Here is a 22119-nt window from a genome sequence, read left to right on the forward strand (position 1 = left end):
TTATATAGAAAACCGCCGACATAATCAGATTATTCTGAGATCACAAGGGTTAGGAAATCTTACAAGATGGAACTCTGTTGCTCATCATAATCTTACCAGAAAGACAATATTTTAGAGGTTAATGATGTATGTGTATTTGTGTCTTTGAGATACACAAACGCACATACACATTAACATCCAAAAAATTGCATCTGAAATTTGACGACGGCAGCCTCAGATTTGCAATCAGAGAGACAATTTTTGGAAGTGAATGATGCGTGTGCGTTTGTGTATCTACACAAACGCACACACACATTCACATCCAAACAATTGCCTCCTAAAACTTCACGACGGCAGCCACAGATTTGCAATCAGAGAGACAATTTTTTGGAAGTGAATGATGCGTGTGCGTTTGTGTATCTACACAAACGCACACACACATTCACATCCAAACAATTGCCTCCTAAAACTTCACGACGGCAGCCACAGATTTGCAATCAGAGAGACAATTTATTGAAAATTGGTGATTTGCAATCAGATTTGCAATCAGCCACAGATAACCAACATTCAAACAATTGCCTCCCAAGAGATGAGGTGAGACAGAGAAAGGGGCAAGAAGAAGTTGAAACCCTAATCGAATACTAAAACTGAAAGAACCCGTGGAAAAAAACCCTATTTATAATTAAAAAACCAAATCCACGTCGGTTATATTACACATAACGACGTTTAACAAAAATAATCCTCGTCGGTAACAAATACATTACGTCGTTTTATTCTTACTTAAGACGACAAGAAACAACGACGGTATAATAAAAACAGTCGTTGTTTTATATTTTTATTTGATTTAAATCAGTCACCTAGAAAAGAAACTTTATAAATTCTAGAACATTAATTTCCTCGGGAAAAAAAACTATATGTATAAGGCACTGTTTTTGAAAAATAAACTATAAGAAAAGGGGAAAAAATTATATTTATAATAAAAAAATAAAATCCACGTCGGTTATATTACACATAACGACGTTTAAAAACGAATCCACGTCGTGAAAAAAATAATACGTCGTTTTAGTTTAGTGTTATCCACGTCGGTATATTACAATAAAACGACGTATATTATAAAAATAAACGTCGTAAATTTAAAACAACCGTCGTGTTAAATATTTCTACCATGACGCGAGATATTGAGTTATCGACTTTTATTTAGGAGTTTACTACGGCGGTACCTACAACACTACTGTCGATTTATGTACCACGTCATAAGTTCAAATTAACGTCGTAGTTTGTCTATTAATACGTCGTCGTTATATGTAAACCGCCGTCTTATTACTATGAAACGGTTTGTATACATATACAACTTTTCGTCTACCTGACTTACACATGCACTGTTTCCAAACCCGAGAAAAAATTTCAATCTCCCAGAGAAAACTTTTCATCTTTTTCCTTGTCGAGCACTGTCAGAGTATCTCATCGTCTTCCTCTTGTCTTCGTCGTCGCCTCTGAACTTAAACACCAAAATCCGAGAGAAAGCTTTCATTGCACGCAAAAGGTAAGCTTTCATTTCTCACTATTTTTGTTGCTATTTTGCATGCTCATACTGTTTTTGTTTTGAAAATCTTTTTACCTTTTTTCTGGCGAAAATCATTTTTATTCTTTCAAGTTTGATAAAATACACAGAAAGAGAGGGAAAGTTTCAACTTTGAACACAACTAATTCAACTAAATAAGACGACGGTAGCTTTGTATTTACGTGGTTAAATATGTAGACCACGACGGTTCGTCAGTCGTCCTAGCGTCGTCTTAAAATTGATCTAAGTTGTTTTTAAAATGACGGTCAAATTTTTATTTGCTTGTTTAGTTGCAGGTTTGATTTCTCTGAACCATGGTTTTCGTTTTTCCTAATTTGATAAAATACAGAGAGAAAGAAAGTAGGGTTTGGTATCTTATATAGACGACGGTATCTTATTATTGACGCCGTGTGAATGTTCATACCACGACGTTGTTTTAAGATACCGTCGTCTATAAAAAGATGCCAAAGCTTTTTTTCTTTGTATTTTATCAAATTAGGAAAAACAAAAACCATGTTTCAGAGAAATTAAACCTGCAATCAAACATTCACAGAGAAAGAAAAATGTTTTTGGTTTCTTATAAATACGACGGTAGCTTATTATTCACGTCGTGTGAATATCCATAACACGACGTTATATTAATATTTACGTCGTGTTAATATGAATATCACGACGTCGTGTAAATATCGCCGTAATAAGTTCTTATTACGTCTTATTTAATATTGTTTCGTCGTTGTTTAAACATTTATATTGTTTCTTCTTTAAACATTTATTACGTCTGATGTTATGTTATTACGTCGTGTAAAATCTTATCATACGTCGTAGTTTATAAATAACCGTCGTTTGTGTTCTAATTTTTCCCGAAATATTTTCACTTGCAGGTTTGTTTATTCAGTAACCATGGTTCTCAAGACCAAAGTAAGTACTGCTCCAAAAAATGGAGGTAAGGAGCTTGGAATGGTAACTCCTCAAGACAAGCCCTTGAAGAAGATGAAGTTTGTTTCATCTGCTGAGACAGAACCAAGCAGCCCGACAACAATTTCTGAGGATTCAAAGTCAGGTCGAGGTATGAGCACAATGCCTCGTGTTGTGAAGAGAAAATTGCAGAAAATCAAGCCGGTTGTTGAGTACAATAAAGGGGGAAAGGATGTGGCCCTGCACATACTTGAGATGCAGATCCTACATTGGTGTGTTGGCACGCTCCGAGTCCCACTTGTGGACAAGAAATGGGCTGAAATCCCCAATGATATAAAGGAGCAGATTTGGGAAGCCGTTGACATGGCTTTTGTGGTAGGTCAAGGGGGCAAGACCTCGGTGTTATCTTCTGCTGCCAAGAAATGGAAGGATTTCAAGTCTACACTGACGAGGCATTATATCCTTCCATACATCAAGGAGAGGGAGAAATTAAGCCAACCCCCTGAAGTATATAAATTCATAGAGAAAGCAGAATGGGATGCCTTTGTAGCTTCAAGGTTATCCAAAGAATTTGAGTCTGTGCATTCTCAACATTCACAGATTAGGGAGAAACTTGAGTACAATCATCGATTGTCTCGAAAAGGATATGCTGGTTTGGAGGATCAATTGGAGGAAACCATGCCTGGGGTAGAAATTGATCGATCTACCTTATGGAAGAAAGCTAGACAGGACAAACATGGTAACATCCCAGATCCAAAGGTGGCAGAGAAAGCAAAATTAATTGTAAGCCTACACACTCTGTTTTAAAATTTTATTAAACTGTGTATAATTCTTATTACGTCTTATGTTATATTTTTCCGTCGTGTCAATGATTTTACTACGTCGAAATATTTTAAAAAACGTCGTGAAAGATCTAAAACTGGAATCACAACTCTGTTTTCTGTAATTATAGCTAAGACGTCGGTGGTTAATTTTTTTCGTCGTGTTAATGTTATTACTACGTCGAAATGTTTTCAAAAACGTCGTGAAAGATCTAAATCTGGAATCACAACTCGTTTTCTGTAATTACAGCAAAAGACGTCGGTGGTTTATTTATTGCGTCGTTTTAAACAACTAACCACGCCGGTTTTAATTAACGTCGTTATAAATATATTATAACGTCGATTTCTATATTGGTGCGTCGTGTGAAATTATATACTGCGTCGCTTGTTTATAAATAACCGTCGTGTGTTTTCTTGTGCTGACTTTTTTGTATGTCTTTGTTTTAGGATGAATTGCAAAAACAAGTGGCTAAAGGCAGTCTGAGTATAACTGGCAGTAATGATGTCTTGACCTTGGCTTTGGGTCCCGAGCATCCAGGGAGAGTAAGAGGGGTAGGTGCTGGGATTTCCCTAGGCAATTCTTCAATTTACCTAGACCACAGAGGGTAAAGTTTGCTGATCAATTGAAGGAAAGTGTAAGAATTGTCCTTCAAGAAGAGACTAAGAAGATGGAAGCTAGAACCAAACAATTAGTAGAGGCTGAGAGGGAACATTTACTAAGTCAGCTTTCCCACCTCATCCCCAATTTTGATCCAAGCATGCTTAAACCGAAAACTAGCCCCTCTCAAAACCAAGGTCTACAGCAAAGTCCCAAAAATCCAATGTCTGATAAAGCAAGCTGTTCTGGGGCTGAAGGGAGATCCCAACATTTAGAGGATGATACTGCCAAAAATGGGGAACAGCAGGAAGAAAGCGGTAACATAACGAACTTTGAATTCTCTGTTTTTTTAAACATTAGACGTCGTTATTATGAATAAACCCGTCGTTTTAAAAACATACCACGACGATTTTATAAATAACCCGTCGTGTTTATTTAAATATCACGTCGTATTTAGTTTACTTGTTTTACACGCCACTAGACGTCGTACTTTGTGGTTTTTAGACGACGGTTTTAGTCCTTAACGACGTAATATACAATTACCACGACGTTTATTATTTACCATCGTTTAATAATTTTAAGACGTCCATAATTCTTACATACCGTCTTAGGTTATGCCTTACCACGACGTTTTGGTTTAATTTTTTTACTCTCTGTACAATCTGTCTTATATATATATTTCTTTATTATTTAAAACAGAAATCTGGGGCTTTAGATAATCAAGATGAAGAGAAGAAAGAAGAAAATAAAGATGAACAGAAGATGGGAGAAAAAAAAGATGAAGGGAAGAAGGAAGAAAAAAAAGAGAAAAAAGATGAAGGCCAAAAGGAAGACACAAATGATGAAGAGAAGAAAGAAGAAAAACAAGATGAAGAAAAGCATGACGAGGAGGTATATTCTCATAACTTTGCCTTTTTAATTTGTTTTTCACATTTCAGACGTCGATATTTTTCTTTAAACCATCGTTTGTTTTCACATTAGACGTCGGAATTTATTTTCTACGACGTAATAAATTATCTAAAACGACGGTATTTAATTATCGTCGTTTAAATTATAATCAGACGACGTTTTTTAATTTAAACCGTCGTTTTTAATGAATTACCACGTCATTTTATTTTGCTTTATTTCTTTAAACAGGGTAATGAAGTAGTTGATTATTCGAATGTGGAGGTGCCATCTTCCTTACAGTCCCTTTGTGTTATGTGGAAACGACACTAAAGCCTCAGGAGAAGATCATGACCTTCAACATTGAGAAGGAGGTGTTTGGTGCAGATCGAAGTACCTTCGTCTTGCATGAAGATATTACACAGTTTGCAAGCATGGAAGAAATTGGGGCTACTGTGGTTGCAGTATATATGAGGTTTGTCCTAATCAAATATCAAACATTATATCATAAGACGTTGGTTGTTTAATTATTGATGCAACCACGTCATTGGGTCTTGCCGATTGTGAGGCAAAGAGGGAAACCGCTCTATTTTCTGGATCCTCTGCAGAAATCGTGTGGTTGATGAGGAGGGCAAAAACATCGTGAATGAACAGTGCTTTAAAAATTTATAATTCCACATACCGGGCGAAAAACACCAATTTGGAAAACTCGCCAGCACACCAAAGCAACCCAGTGTCGAATGCGGGTATTATGTGATGCGCGCTTCATGAGGGACATCATCATGGATCCTTCCTTGGAGTTTGAGAAGAAGGTAAGAATAAAATTTTCAGAAACATTTTTGTGGTTTTTAGATTATCAACGACGGTCATTTAAAATTACCGTCGTTGAATCGATAGACTACATCGTTATGAAAAAAGCGTCGTCAATTTCTTTTTATTTTGTAAATCTTAATAATCATTGTTTATGGATTGCAGTTTGCCAGGGAAAAGATCAAGCGCCATACCCCTAGCGCCATTGATGAAGTCAGAAAGAATGAGCGAGTTTGTTTGCCTTCATATGGATTAGAGGATTTTTGGAACACTTGATATTTTTATATGTACTAATTTTGTCTATAATATATAATGTACAAATTTTGTCTATAATATACATCCTTTTTTTCCTGAAAATTTGTTGAGGTTTTCATAATATAAAAGAAAAAACAAATTGCGTAACCGACGTGTAATAACTTTCCAACGACATAATTATGTAAAAAACCGACGTAAAATGATATTTAGGCGTGATGGGACGTACATAAGCGTCGTTTTGATGACAATTTTGCCATGGTTTCGCTTTTAAACGACGTCCTTTTGAACAAGTAAGTCGTTTATTAGGTTTAGTTAATACCTTATAACGACGGTGATTAGGTCGTGGAATATGTATTTTACGTCTGATGGTGAAACATCCGCCATGGTTTCTCTTTTAAACGACGTCCTTTTTACATGTGAGTCGTTTATTATTATTTACAACGTCGTGGTTTTGTTGTTGATATAAGAATATTTTATTATTTTTAATTCAAAATTTTAAAAATAAATTTAAAATAAATTCAAAATTCAACTTCAACTCCTATGAAGTCATTGATATATTTTCTTCTCCTAAAACCCAAAAATGCAGTTTGTGTAATAAAGATTAAAATGTCCAACCTAAATAAAATTGTTTTGATGAGTCATAGCATCACTTACATAGTTTGATGGTTTAGGTTTAGGGTTTGGGGATTAGGTTGTTATTTATTAGGTTTATGGTTAAAGTATAATTTTTGGGGTTTAGGGTTTATGTTTGTTATTTATTAGGATGTAAAACCATAAACAATTTTATAAAATTAAATTTTACAAATATATAATTTATGGTTTTAAAGTTTAGGTTATTACTTTTAACGACGGTGATTGAGTCGTGGAATATTGAGTTTACGTCGTATGGTGAAAAATCCGACGTCGTTTCTCTTTTAAACGACGTTTTGTTTACACGTGAGTCGTTTATTATTATTTACAACGTCGGTAGTTAATTAACCCCGCCGTGGTTTGTTGATGACATAAGAATATTTTATTATTTTTAATTCAAAATTTTAAAAATAAATTTAAAATAAATTCAAAAAATTCAACTTCAACTCCTATGAAGTCATTGATATATTTTCTTCCCCCTAAAACCCAAAAAAATGCAGTTTGTGTAATAAAAGATTAAAATGTCCAACCTAAATAAAATTGTTTTGATGAGTCATAGCATCACTTACATAGTTTGATGGTTTAGGTTTAGGGTTTGGGGATTAGGTTGTTATTTATTAGGTTTATGGTTAAAGTATAATTTTGGGGTTTAGGGTTTATGTTTGTTATTTATTAGGATGTAAAACCATAAACAATTTTATAAAATTAAATTTTACAAATATATAATTTATGGTTTTAAAGTTTAGGGTATTACTTTTAACGACGTGATTGAGTCGTGGAATATTGAGTTTACGTCGTATGGTGAAAAATCCGACGTCGCTTCTCTTTTAAACGACGTTTTGTTTACACGTGAGTCGCTTATTATTATTTACAACGCCGGTAGTTAATTAACCCCGCCGTGGTTTGTTGTTGACATAAGAATATTTTATTATTTTTAATTCAAAATTTTAAAAATAAATTTAAAATAAATTCAAAAATTCAACTTCAACTCCTATGAAGTCATTGATATATTTTCTTCCCTAAAACCCAAAAAAATGCAGTTTGTGTAATAAAAGATTAAAATGTCCAACCTAAATAAAATTGTTTTGATGAGTCATAGCATCACTTACATAGTTTGATGGTTTAGGGTTTAGGGTTTGGGGATTAGGGTTGTTATTTATTAGGGTTTATGGTTAAAGTATAATTTTTGGGGTTTAGGGTTTATGTTTGTTATTTATTAGGATGTAAAACCATAAACAATTTTATAAAATTAAATTTTACAAATATATAATTTATGGTTTTAAAGTTTAGGGTATTACTTTTAACGACGGTGATTGAGTCGTGGAATATTGAGTTTACGTCGTATGGTGAAAAATCCGACGTCGTTTCTCTTTTAAACGACGTTTTGTTTACACGTGAGTCGTTTATTATTATTTACAACGTCGGTAGTTAATTAACCCCGCCGTGGTTTTTCATAGTTTTAACGCCTTTTTTGATTTTGCGTGGTACATAGTTTTACCACGACGTCCTTAATGTAATAAGCGTCATGTTTAATGTTAAATTTTAACGACGCGTGTTTTTTGGTCGATGTTTTAAAAAGCGCGCTTTCTTAAAATATTCGCGGGACCTAAAATTTTCAGATTTGGCTCTTATTTTTATACTTCTAACCCTGAACCCTAAAATTTTCAGATTTCGCGCAACATAACATTTCGCTCTCTCACTTCATCTCTAATTCAAAGTTGGGCCAGGCTGTGTCAAATCCAATTTGGTCATAATCTGTGAGCTCTGCCAACCTGTAAGTACAAACCCTCTCTTCCCCTTGTAAATTCATTGAATGATATATTACGTTGTTTTGTTAAAGGGTTTTAGGTATATGTTTTGCGATCTATTAATAATGTTGTTGGAGGTATGGGTTCATGGATTTTCTGTTTAATGTTTTCTTGATCACTCTCTGTTATGTTGAATTGGGAATGGATTTCATTTTGTCGGATCTTTTAATCACTCTGTTATGTTGAATTGGGAATGGATTTATTGTTTTCATGCTTAGTATATGTTGGTTTCACGTATATGTTGGTTTCTTGCTTGGTTTCATGTCTATGTTGTGTTCTTAATAGGGTTTTGGGATCTTGAAAATAAACTGGATATCGACGCGTTTTAGGCATACGACTGATTTAACGGTTTTTACTTTAAACCGTCGTTTTATTCTATACACGCGGTGTTATGTAACTACCGTCGTGGTTATAATTAGACGACGTAAAATCCGTCGTCTATATATGTCAAATACGTCTGCTTTTGTTTAAAAACCGTCGTCTATGTTGTATATTACTTGCTATTAGACTTTATATAATCTGCTATAGTGATGGTCATTGCTTTCCTTTTCACTTTATTATATATAATAGGTATAGTGTCGGAGATGGATAAGTCATGGATGCACTCGGATAGAAGATCGAAGGCATATGAGTTAGGGGTGGAAGCATTTTTGAACTTTTCTGTAGAAAATCTTCTAACTACCACACATATCCATTGTCCATGTGTTAAATGTGTTAATTTGAAATTGTTTGGGGTTGGAATTATAAGGGATCACTTATACTTTAATGGAGTTAACCAAAGCTATAAGAATTGGACATTTCACGGAGAACCTTGGGAAGCAACTACTAATGCTAGTAGAAATGTTGAAGAAGATGATGACCATAGTAGGTACAGTTTTGTGTCGAAGAAATAGAGATGGATGATAATGATTTTGGTGATTTTGGATCTGATCCTTATGAGTTTGCCAATGTGATTGGGGATGGAGATCAACCATTGTACCCTGGTTGTAGAAAGTACACGAAGTTATCGGCATTAGTGAAGTTGTATAATTTGAAGGCAAAATATGGGATGAGTGATGTCTGTTTTACAGAATTATTGATACTTCAAGGCGATTTGCTTCCAGAAGGAAATACAATACCGGCCTCTATGTATGAGGCAAAAAAGACTTTGTGTGCATTGGGGCTGAGTTATGAGAAAATGCACGCATGCCCCAATGATTGCATCTTGTATAGGAAGGAGTATGAGGATTTAACTCATTGTCCTAATTGTGGTATCTCAAGGTGGAAGGAAGGCAAAGATTCAATCTTGAAAGAGGGTGTGCCAGCGAAGGTGGTGTGGTATTTTCCTCCAATTCCAAGGTTTAAAAGGATGTTTCGATCACATGAGACCGCTAAGAGTTTGACTTGGCATGCTGCTAGAAAATCAATTGACGGTTATATGTCTCATCCAAGGATTCCCGTCTTGAAACTTCTTGATGATAAATGGCCCGAGTTTGGTAATGAGCGAGAAACTTGAGATTGGCTCTGTCATCTGATGGATTCAATCCCCACAGTTCTCTAAGTAGCAGATATAGTTGCTGGCGTTATCTTAGTTACATATAATCTCCCTCCATGGCTGTGCATGAAACGAAAGTTCATGATGTTGACCTTATTGATTTCCGGTCCTAAACAACCCGGAAATGATATAGACGTCTACTTGGAGCCTTTGATTGATGATTTAAAATCTTTGTGGGATGGGATTGGAGGAGTGTATGATGCACATAATGGAGAATACTTTACACTCAGAGCTGCATTAATGTGGACAATTAATGATTTCCCCGCCTATGGAAACTTATCTGGTTGTGTTGTTAAAGGATATAAAGCTTGTCCAATATGCGCGATGATACACCTAGTCACAGGTTGAAAAATGGCCACAAAATTTGTTACATTGGGCATAGAAAATGGTTACCGATCAATCATCCATATAGGAGGCACGTGCAGCTTTTAATGGGAAACTGAATATGGCACGCCTCTGAGCCATTAACCGGAGAAGAAGTGCTGCATATGGTTGAAGATGGTGACAGAGTTTGTTGGAAGAAGAAATCAATATTCTTTGATCTCGAGTATTGGAAATACCTTCCTGTGAGGCATGTCCTAGATGTTATGCACATTGAGAAGAATGTTTGCGATAGTATCATTGGTACATTGCTGGAGATCCCTGGAAAAAATAAAGATGGGATTGCTGCTCGATTAGATTTATTGAACATGGGGGTCAAAACTGATTTGCAACCCGAGTATGGAGAAAGACGTACTCGTTTGCCTCCCGGGCCTTGGAATTTGTCAAGAGCAGAGAAGAGAGAGGTTTGCAATTCTTTCTATGGTATGAAGGTCCCTGAAGGTTATTCTTCAAATATAAAAAATCTTGTATCTTTACAAGATTCAAGACTTCTTGGCCTTAAATCACATGATTGTCATACCTTAATGCAACAATTGCTCCCTGTGGCAATTCGTTACATTTTGGAGAAGCTCAAGGTATGCAATAACTCGTTTGTGCTTCTTCTTCAATGCTATATGTGCAAAGACTGTTGATGTTTCCAAGCTAGATAAGTTGGAAGAAGATGTAGTAGTTACTTTGTGTTTGCTTGAGAAGTACTTTCCCCTTCATTCTTTGATATCATGGTTCATCTAGTAGTACATCTTGTCAGAGAAGTTAAATGCATGTGGGCAGTATATTTTAGATGGATGTATCCGTTTGAAAGATATATGAAAGTGCTAAAGGGTATGTTCAGAATCGTACTCGTCCCGAAGGTTGCATTCTTGCGGTATATATTTGAAGAAGTGTAGAGTTTTGTAGAGCATTTATCGATGTTAGTCAGTTGGAGTGCCTTCAAGCCAAAAGATGGGAGTTTCAAAGCCATTATCAGGTTGCACAGTGAGCGTAGTTGATCGGGACCTGTTGAACCAAGCACATCTATATGTCTTGGAGAATACGGAGGAAGTCCTACCTTATATCGAGTACGTATGAGTTTTATTCTTTAAGTTTCCATTTTAAATTATTTCTTATGTTTATCTTATATGTTTGGGACCGTAATACTTGAATTTTGTGTGTCATGTAGGCAACATATGATCCACATCAGACCACTTATCCAAAATTTAGAAAGAGAACAAAGTGGCTGCAGGATAAGCACAATAGCACTTTCATTCAATGGCTACGCTTCAAGGTATATGTTATTGAATAACATATTGGACTTTTAATTTTCTTCTTTCTATGTTAGATTGAATTAAGTTATGATTAATTTGCAGGTTCAAAGTGAACTTAATGAGGAAGACAATCATGGCGTATCAGAAAATTTAAGGTGGCTAGTAAGCTGGTCCAAACATGGCAGTGCCATTATATAGGAGCTATCTCATTAAAGGTATTAAATTCAACATCAAGGCACAAGATGATGTGCGGACAACTCAAAATAGTGGAGTTTATTTACTTGCACATACTATGCAAGTTGCTAGTGCCAAGGATAAAAACCCAATTCTCTCAAATATGGGTTTCTATGGTGTCATTCAAGAAATTTGGGACCTTGACTACCAAAAGTTTACAATCCCAGTCTTTAGGTGTGATTGGATTGATAATACTTCTGGTCTTGTAGTGGAACGAACTTGGATTTACCCTTGTAGATTTGAGTAAAATTGGACATAGGAATGACCAATTTGTTTTGGCTTCTCAAGTCAAACAAGTATTTTGTTGTGACGACCGATGCATCGTGGTTGGTCGGTAGTGTTATCAATGCCTAATAGAGAATATAATGATGTTATTGGTGATGATGTCTTAGGTGATGTGAGAATTGAGTGTGAGCCATTTACTAGGGGGATGCCAAATGTTGACACATTTGATGAAGTGGTGGTTGAGTTAGGGAGTCAAAATATTCGAGATGGGTGTGAAGATATATGGGTTGAATGATGCTTTTAATTGGCAGTGTATGACATTAATTTTGTAATATATTGTAATGTGATTTCTTCACTTTCATTATACAGAGTTTTGGCCACAAAACAATCGAACAAAAATTCTGGTTCAGATTACAAAACACGACGGTTTTGATAAAAATGTGAAAAACAAACGTCTGTTCTAATAAATAACGACGTTTTGGAGCATTCAACGACCGCAATATATTTACCGACGTCTTAAAGCAAAGTAACAATGAAGAACCACGCGCTATTGTGAAAGCGGTAATCGAGGATAACGTCGGACAAGCATAAAGAACCGCCATGTAATTCAAAATAACACGACTCAATCCCATAATACCGGCGTCTAAAGATGAAAATTTTAACTGAGCGTTACAAAAGACGCGTCGTCATGAATTTACCACGTCGTAAGTTCTTTAATAAGCGAAGTGGAAAAGGATGAATTCACGGCGGTATTTGAAGTCCATTAAATTAATCGGCGTTAAGATTTATGAATTAGGCGGACGTTAATTTTTAATGAAGACGTATAAATTATTAAACACGACGGTCTTTTTCATGGTACCGACGTTGTATATAGACGACAACGTCGTCCTTATAAATTACTGTGTCGTAATTAATGTGACCCCATCATTTTTTCCACGTCGTTTATTTTCAAAATATGACGTATAAATTCTATGTCGGCTCTCATTTATTTGGAACCGACGTTGTTTATTCATTTCAACGTCGTCTAAGTAAATACATACGTCGTAATTAATGAACCTGACATCTATTTCCACGTCATAATTCGTAGAAAAATCGAAGTGGAAAATATATTTTACGACGGTATTTGAAGTCCATTAAACTTGTCGACGTTAAGATATATGAATTAGACGACGTCAATTTTTTAAATGAAGACGTATAAATTATTAAAGACGACAGTCTTTTTAATGGTGAAGACGTTGTATATAGACTACAACGTCGTCATTATAAATTACTATGTCGTAATTAATGACACCATCTTTTTTCACGTCGTTTATTTTCAAAATATGACGTATAAATTCTGTAATACGGCTCTCATTTATTTGGAACCGACGTTATTTATCAAATTCAACGTCGTCTCTGTAAATATATGCGTCGTAAGTAATGACCCGACATCTATTTCCACGTCATAATTCATAAAAAAATCGAAGTGGAAAATTTATTTTACGACGGTTGTGGGAAATGTTGTGACGTAGTAGGTGTCAATAACGTCGTCTATTATGATTGTAAAGACGTCGTATTTATATTTGTCATATGTTTCCTTTTTAACGACGTTTTTTTTGTTGGAGTTGGTCGTCTATTCTCATCCTCGACTGTTTTTTATGTCTTTTTGCAGCACAAAGACGTCGGTTTTTATTTTTTGATGACGTTTTTGTTTTAACAACGACGGTTATTCACCGTCGTGGTTTTGTTATGGAAAAGATGTCGTGGATTCCACGACCATTTGAAAACAGAATACACGACGATGAATTCCCGTCGTGGTTTTCCTTTTTTGTAGTAGTAAAAGTTGGTGATTATTGCCTTTAATGTTCTGAACATTTATGCAATTTAATTACATCTTTGTTTTAATGCCTTGGATTCATTTTAAAGTTGCCAACGCCAGTATATTTTGATTGTGCAATCCTTCATATTAATTAGTTGAGCTAATCTTGATACAAATATATTGAGTGAACTAATATTCTTTTGATTGTGACGTCTTGATAGCTGCCACATTGAGTTAATTACCAGGAAGTGTACATTGTGAAACCTTCTGGGGAAAACTAAAATTAAATTATAAATTAAATCACTGTAAATGGCATTTAATTTTGAGTTTTGGTGTAAGGTTTTCAACCTATAAATCCTCTAAAGTAGAGTCTAGGTTTCTAGGGTTTCTCTAGAATACGCTAGTAATAGTCGGCCGGGTGGCGTCGTCGACAATTGTGGCCTAGACTCCTCTCTCTCCCTAGTGGACGGGCGAAGAGTGTATGGTTACTCAGAATCTGTGGAAGTTCTCTTCGATAGTGTGGACAGGCGCTTGGTGTGTCGGGGCTGGGCTGTGTCACATGGAGGAGTTTGCATCGGAATTTGCTGCAAAGTTTGCTCTTACGGAGGATGAGCAACGTGAGTTGATTGTTGAGTGGGGCTCTGCACACTCGTTGCGAACGACAAACTTTTTGCTCGTTGGGAAGCTGCTTACTAAAAAGCCTTTTAATGGCGAGGCGCTCATGCGCACGATGACGGCTCTGTGGCGGCCAAAGGTTAAAGTACAGGCCGGTCGGATGGGGAGGATGTTGTGGATGTCAATTTTCCCTCACCGGACCTTAATTTGAGGCCTAATTCCCCAGCGGATTGTGAGGGGGAGCTAGCTAGGGCCATCATTCCTTTTGTGTCACGAAATCTTTGTGATCCGATTCTTCCGCTTGATTCGGGACAATCATCTATGTTACGTGAGGAGCACGGTGCTTCACATGGAGGGTTGTCGAATTTTGCTCAGCCTTTATTGTCCCTGGTGGGATTTTTGGACCAAGATGGGAAATCCCATAGGGAGGCGGGGCCCACCACTTATGGGAATAATGTTCACTGTTGTGGGTCTGCTACTGTGGACCCTAGCCAAGATGACCCATTTGGGCTTGGTCCCATTATACAGCGAATTTCACAGGAAGCCAAAGGCCCACTTCGGAGGAAAACTAAGCGTAGAAGACAAGGAAGTCGTAGCCAGAGGGGACTCCCATATGGCTCAGAAGTTAATACAAATGGAAAGAGGGCCCCTCAGAGTTTGGGGGGAATGGATGTTTCGACTGAGCAGAAGCGACGTTGCATGGCTCCTGCTTATTCTGCATGGCAACAGAGATTGGTGGAGGCTGACGAGGATCAGCCCCGCCAGGCACAATGAATCTCTTAAGCTGGAACTGCCAAGGGCTTGGGAACCCTTGGACAGTTGAAGCGTTACGGGGGCTTATCCGTAACAAGGATCCCAAGATTGTGTTTCTCTGTGAGACACGATGTTCACGAAGTTCTATGGAGCAGATACGTCGTCGGCTTGGTTTTCGGCAAAGCATTGTGGTTGAGAGTTCCGGGGCCTCTGGGGGTTTGTGCTTAATGTGGACGGAGGAAGTAGCAGTGTTTCCAAGGTCGTTCAATCTCCATCATATTGATGCTGAGGTTGAGATCCTGGGAGTTCTGGGACGTTGGCGCCTCACTGGTTTCTATGGATACCCTGTCACTACTGATCGACATAAATCCTGGGAGCTACTAGCGAGTCTGGGTGACTCCTCCTCTATGGCTTGGTTGTGTGTGGGCGATTTCAACGAAATTTTATGGGCAGATGAAAAGTTGGGTGGGAGCACCTGTAAGGATCATCAGATGCAAGGTTTTCGAGATGCTATTGATTATTGTAGCCTTCGGGACCACGGTTTACATGGTGGAGAAACAATCCTGAGGAAATTCGTGTTCGGCTTGACCGAGCTTTAGCAAATCTTGAGTGGTCGGCCCGTTTCTCTGGATCTATGGTCATGCACCTCCATCCCACCAAGTCTGACCACTTACCAATTCGGGTTACAATCAGTGCGCATGTGCTTACCACAACTAGGCGGCGCCGTCGTTTCAGGTTCGAGGAGATGTGGGCTGCTCACGAGCAATGTAGTGACATTATCCGTGTTGGGTGGCAGCGGTCTCACACGGGTTCAGCGCCTTTTTCCGTTACTGAGAAGCTAAAACACACTAGGATGAAGTTATTGAGTTGGAGTAAGAGAACCTTTGGGCAACTTCTGACCGATATCCGAGTGACGCAGGCGCAGCTGGGTGATTTGCCAAATGCGTCTCCTTCTCGACGCCTGGTTGAGGTAAGACAGGAGCTCACGGCTAGGCTTGATTCCTTAATGGCGAAGTACGAAGTGTACTGGAGGCAGCGGTCCCGTGCTGTATGGTTGAAAGCAGGAGATCGCAATACGAAGTTTTTTCACCAACAAGCCTCTCATAGGCAAAGGAAGAATACGATCACTGGTTTGGAAGACCAGGACGATAGATGGCATACGAATGATAGAGAGATGGAGGGCGTGGTAGTTGATTATTTCTAGACTCTTTTCACATCTAACCTCACAACGGTTTATGAGGGGGTGGTGGATGTAGTTCGAGACCGTGAGACTGACGAGATGAACTCATCTTTATTGGCTGATTTCACGGCAGAAGAGATCTGTGTGGCTCTTTTCCAGATGCACCCGTCGAAAGCTCCCGGGCCAGACGGTTATTCACCTTTCTTTTATAAGAAGTATTGGGATGTTGTTGGCACTCATCTTTATTGGCCTGTTCTGTGTATTCTTCCTTTCTATTCCAATACAAGTTGATCGTTCCCGTAAAAAAAAAAAAATCCTCTAAAGTATTATTGGCATATTTATGAATTTAAAATTAAATAAAAATTTGGTATATCCTTATATATTTTGAGAATTCCTTTAATTTTTTTTTTCCAAACGAAGAGAGTTTTATTAAAGACGAATAGCAAGGTTTACATCACTAGCTAAAATATCAAAGATCCACTCATGCTGCACTTGGTCTCAAACGTGGTTACCGCCTACTCTAGACACAAAGGCCGCAACCTCATGCGCTGCCTTATGGCACTAACAGGGAGTAGTTAGAAAAACAACCTGTTGGAGCTTGCCAGTAAGCCTCTTAATGTCAAACACGATAGCTTGCATCGAGTCAGATTCAATCTCCACATTCGGCAAACAACCCTTAATGCAAGCAAGCAGTGCTTCTCTTATGGCCTCCGCCTCCATCATCAAGGTCATACTGCCCCATAATCCCCCTACTCCCCTTGCTTGCATCAACCAGCCATCAGTCTCTAATAACGCAGCCACCCCTTTTGTGTTTGTTACAACCAAGCTCCGTCACAATTAGCCTCAACCTAGCCATGTGCCAGAGTCCACAATTTAGCACACTTGGAGCACGATCTGGCGGACGGGGCAGCTCGTTGATCAATGGTTTGGTTGACAACAGGGCTACCCTACACTCTTGCACTGAGCTTGGAGACTCCTCACCATAGTTGCAAGATCAGTAATAGTCCCTTCGAACACCGCACTGTTTCTTGTTTTCCATAACCGCCATAGCCCAAAAACCACCACCTGTAATATTTCTTGGAGGTTCACAATCTTCTCATACTTCTTTAATATGCTCTCCCAGCAATCACTAAACTCCTCCCCAACCACTTGTAAGGCATCGAGCTGTAGGGAGGTTCCAAACCAAAAAACTCTAGCATGCTCACAACGAAAGAAAATATGCACTGAGATTCCCTTCATGGCCACAGAGGGCGATGTATTATCAAGATCAGCGATCATCGCCGCAGATTCCCTTTAACAACCAAAGCATTTCGACAACCCCGCCAAAAAAATGGTCGTAGTTTGGGTGGCACTTGCAATCTCCATATGCTATTCCCGAATTTCTTTTGATCACTTCTATGGCTGCAGTCTCCTTCGGCTTTTCCCCCCAACTCTCCATTTTTTCGTAAGTTTAGCGCCACGGTTCATAGCCAGTCCGAACTGTGTAACCACCATGTGCAGTAAAGTGCCACACTAGTTTGTCATCACAATCCCACCGGCTAAGGGTTAAGGATAATATAGTATGGGCTTCTACATCATTGAAACAACGCACAATAAGGTCCCAATTCCACATCTTGACTAATCGTCAATAAGCCCCTGCACCAAAATAGGCATATCAGGGTGTCTGGAGTAAATCTTGAAAGTAGAAGGTTTGGGTACCCAGATTATCCAGACAAATACGAACTTGCTGTCCATTGCTTATACACCATCTCATACCCAGCCTCCAATAATTTCCGGCCTTGCAAAATACCCTTCCAACTCCATGATGTCCCACTACCACCAACAGCTCTCATAAAATCTGAAGACCTAAAATACTTGTCTTGGCATGTAGTAGCCAACAAAGAGTCCGGATGTTTGATAATTCGCCATCCAATTTTTGCAAGCATAGCCAGGTTGAAGCATCTAAGATCTTGAAAACCCATACCTCCTGCTTCTTTCATCAGACGGAGACCACTGCCATCCAACCCAATGGATACCCTTATGCTCCTTGTGCCCTTTCCACCATTAATTAATGTAGAAAATTAGTGAAACACCCAATTCTAGACATTAAACTATAATAAAACCCTAGACTATTTAAAACATATAAACACACCCAAAATAAACCCAAAACCAACAAAGTTTGTCAATTTTGGATTTATTTTTATGTTAGATTACATTGGTTTTGACCTTTTGGTCCAATTCTTTGAAACAGGCCCAAAATTCGCCAATTAGGATAGGAATTTCTGAAAATTTACGTTGGTGACCTCATATGAAACTGCTTGGCAGCCTCGTGGATCAAATATTCCAAAGCGAGCTTGGTTCTTGAGCTAGCGAGCTTAGCCGTTCACCTCTTCGAACGAAGCTCGCAGTATGATGTGGTTTCGGATCTTCTTTTTGGATTCTTCTGAGCTCAGTATGGTGTAGATTGGAGTTCTATTGCTTCAATTTTTTTGTTCTTTGTTGTTTGATTTGGTAATTTTTGGATTGATATTGCGCTGCAAGAGACTCGATTGGAGCTTGGTGCGATCTGTGATCTTCGATTTTGAGGTATTTGATTTTTTCTTGTGAATTCATATTCGTTTTTTGAGGATTCGATTATATTGTAGTCTGATTTTTGGTGATTTCATGTTCGATTAATTAAGTTGCTGATTAGGTTTTCGTTTCTTTTTGTTTATAATTTGGATTGATTTCAGATTCGTTTTGATTGTGGATTTGCTCTTGTGTTTTGATTTGAGGTGTGGTGAAACTTTTGTGATATTCGATTTGGTTTTCATATTAATTGAGGTTTTTTCAGTTGAATCTGAGTATATTCGTGTTTTTTCTGTTTATGCACTATTGGTTTTTGAGTCGACTATAATTCACTGTTAATACTCGGCATCCACTGTTATTTCTAGTAGTCATTTTTGTTTTGTTTGTTGTTTTTTTGTATAGATATGGATGATTCGAGAGTGGCAAAGTGCACCTATGGTGGTGGAACTTTAATGCTTATTTTGTCTTCAACTACTACTTTTGATTGGCTGTCTAACGAGTTGTGTAGTAGGTTCAAGCTGAAGTTAGGTCATTTTGAGTTGAGGTACTCTTATACGGATTGCTCCAATTGTTTATTGGAATTGGATGATGATTTGAAAATCATGTTTATGGTATGTGGACTGATGAAGGATCAATTAATTCACATTGCTGTTAGGGATAAGGCTGTAGTGAATTATGTTCAAAATATATCTGAACATAATTGCTTCTCCTTTTTGTTGGAGGCTGTTCCTAACAATTACTGATTTTGCACAAGATGAGGATACATGTAAATATTCAATTCAAACTGGTAGTATTGTTGATTCAAGTGCAGCTTCTCCTTCTTGTTTGGGTATGGATTTTGATGGTATTAGCAGTGAGTATGGAAGTGAATATTTAGGCAAATATGGTAGTTGTGGAGGTCGTAAGTATTTGTCTACTGATTGGGAGGGTTATATTACTCATGAGGGTCAGAAGTTTGAGGGTGGAGTTTGTGAATTCCGTGATAAGTTGGCTAAGTACTCGATTGAGAATGGTTTTAAGATGAAATATTTGAAAAATGAGCCTCGTCATTACTTCTTTGTGTGTGCTAAGAAGGAATCAAATGGTGTGAGTGGCATGTGCATGCTGTTAAGTCGAATGTAAATGGATTTTTTTATATTAAGAACTTAAATAATGCACACAGTTGCAGTGGTTTGATCCGTGAGAAGAGAAATAAGGCAATGGGGTCTCATTTGGTGTCTTCAATTGTCAAAGATAAGGTTCGTAGCAATCCTTTGGTAAGGCCTATTGAGCTGATTACTGATTTGAAGGAAAATTATGGATTGGATATCCCTTATTATGTTGCGTGGTATGGGAAGGAGTCGGCTACTAAGGATTTGCATGGTGATGAGGAGTTGTCTTATGCTCACCTGCCTTGGTATGTGAATGTTTTGAAGGCCAGCAATGTCGGATCTCATTGTGTGCTTGTACTGTGGCGAGGATGGTTCTCGTTTCAGCGGATCTTTATATGTTTTAAGGCCTCCATTGATGGTTTTCGGTGGTGTAGGCCTATGTTGTTCATTGATGGTACTTTCGTCACAAACAAGTACAAGGGTACTCTTCTAGAGCTACTGCAAAGAATGGAAATAAAGGTATGTAATGTAAATGCTGTAGTTGTTGACTTCCATTGAGTGGTATGAACAGTGTAGTTATGCAAATGTAAATGTTGTAGTTGTTGACTTCCATTGAGTGGTATGAACAGTTTCTATACTGTTCATACCCCATCTGAGTATTTTTATGCATTGTAGTTTTACTCTGCTTTATGTGGTAACACTGTTACAGTTCAAACTAACTAATATAGTTCTCTGTTTCTTGTAGAAGTATTCCCTTTTGCCTTTGCGATTGTATCCGGTGAAACTGTGGATAATTGGAGGTGGTTTCTGCAAAGGATATCTGAAGTCTTGGTTGATGAAGGTAGGCAACTTACATTCATTTCTGATAGGCATGGTGCTATTATCGATGCTGTTAGGACTGCTTTTTCCTGCTTCTCCCCATGGTTTTTGTCTATATCATTTGAAAGAGAACTTGAAAAAGAAGTATCCGCATGCTGTTGGTTCCTCTTTCAAGGATCATATTTTATGGCTTTTTTGTAAGTTGTTGTATGCACCGATTGTTGAGGAATATCAAGATACGTTGAAAAAATTAAGAGATGATGGCGGTTCAAAAATAATTGATAAGTTTTTGGCTGATCTCGCCCAAAATTTTGCTAATGCATTTTTTCCGGGAAAGAGGTATGGGGAGGTTAGTAATGCCTTGTCCGAGTCGTTTAATTCATGGGTTAAGGATGTGCGTAGGCTTCCAATTTATGAGATGATTGACACTGTTAGGATCAAAATGATGGAGATGATTTCTAGGAGGAAGCTTGCATCCGAGAAATGGAGTAGTGTTTTGTGTCCTGTTATTGAGGATGAGTTGAAGAATTTAGCTGCAAAGGGTCGTCATTGGAGGATATGTCGCGCATGAGTGAATCTGTTTTTGAAGTTCATGCTGATTTGAGTGTTATGGTCAATTTGGACGAGAGGTTTTGCTCCTGTTATCAGTGGCAATTGCTTGGGTTTCCGTGTCAGCATGCGATTCAAGTTATCCAACATTCCGGGTTATGTTTGTACAACTTTGTGGATGAGTATTACAAGGCAGACTTTTATAAGGCTACTTATGCAACCCCTATATTTCCCATACCTGATATTGAGAAGCCTCCTCCTGGAGATGTTTTTCTTCTACCTCCTCATACAAGAAAGCCTCCGGGACGACCTCCGACAAAGCGCTTCAAGTCAAGCAGTGAAACTAAAAGGCAGGTGAAGTGCAAGAGATGCGGTTCTTGTGATCGTCATAATAGGAGGACTTGCAAGGTTCCTATTTGATGTAAAGGTTCTGAGTATAAAGACTTGAATGAGAGTAGTTAGTTTTTAACTAGTTAAAGTGCTATGTGATTGATTAATGACAATCATAGTTGAAAGGAATAGAAATTGATATGCAAGTTGTTAATACGGTGAAATAGCAGTCACTGCATATGAATACACTTTGAATTTTTGGTATTAATACATAATATTTACCATTTTTGGTATTTTGCAAATTTCGGTTTTGAAGTTTGATATGAATTAAGCATTACTGCTTGTTTGAATAATCTATAAATGAGCGAACGCTATTTAATGCTCACTTTATTCATGCCATTGTTGAAATTGAAAGATAGTTCTATGACATGGTATTAACAATTTATTTCTATCAAATAGCATTAACATCGTATTGAGAGTGCGTTGTTATTTGTTGCAGTTCACCTTTTTAGTTGTTTTAGTGCTATGGAGACTATTATTTCAGGTTACATACACTG

At 37.7% G+C, this 22119-nt stretch overlaps 2 protein-coding genes and 1 pseudogene across 2 annotated transcripts; all 3 read left to right on the forward strand.

Annotated features, from left to right (window-relative positions):
• Positions 1 to 15063: 15063 nt before the first annotated feature.
• Positions 15064 to 15645, forward strand: LOC148920487 (uncharacterized). The gene has a single exon (XM_089044639.1). It carries the CDS (start codon positions 15064 to 15066, stop codon positions 15643 to 15645), a length of 582 nt encoding a protein of 193 aa, XP_088900765.1.
• A 35-nt stretch (positions 15646 to 15680) lies between these two features.
• Positions 15681 to 16250, forward strand: LOC148920488 (uncharacterized). The gene has a single exon (XM_089044640.1). It carries the CDS (start codon positions 15681 to 15683, stop codon positions 16248 to 16250), a length of 570 nt encoding a protein of 189 aa, XP_088900766.1.
• Positions 16251 to 18625: 2375 nt separating this feature from the next.
• Positions 18626 to 21864, forward strand: LOC148920489 (uncharacterized; annotated as a pseudogene).
• The last annotated feature ends 255 nt before the right edge of the window (positions 21865 to 22119 follow it).

Source organism: Prunus mume, linkage group LG2 (assembly GCF_029339155.1).
Source record: "Prunus mume cultivar Tortuosa linkage group LG2, ASM2933915v1, whole genome shotgun sequence".
NCBI classification, from domain to species: domain Eukaryota; kingdom Viridiplantae; phylum Streptophyta; class Magnoliopsida; order Rosales; family Rosaceae; genus Prunus; species Prunus mume.

Bases quoted from the DNA above. Each gene is read 5' to 3' on its own strand.
- LOC148920487 (XM_089044639.1), top strand. From the start codon at position 15,064: ATGAATCTCTTAAGCTGGAACTGCCAAGGGCTTGGGAACCCTTGGACA.
- LOC148920488 (XM_089044640.1), top strand. From the start codon at position 15,681: ATGGTCATGCACCTCCATCCCACCAAGTCTGACCACTTACCAATTCGG.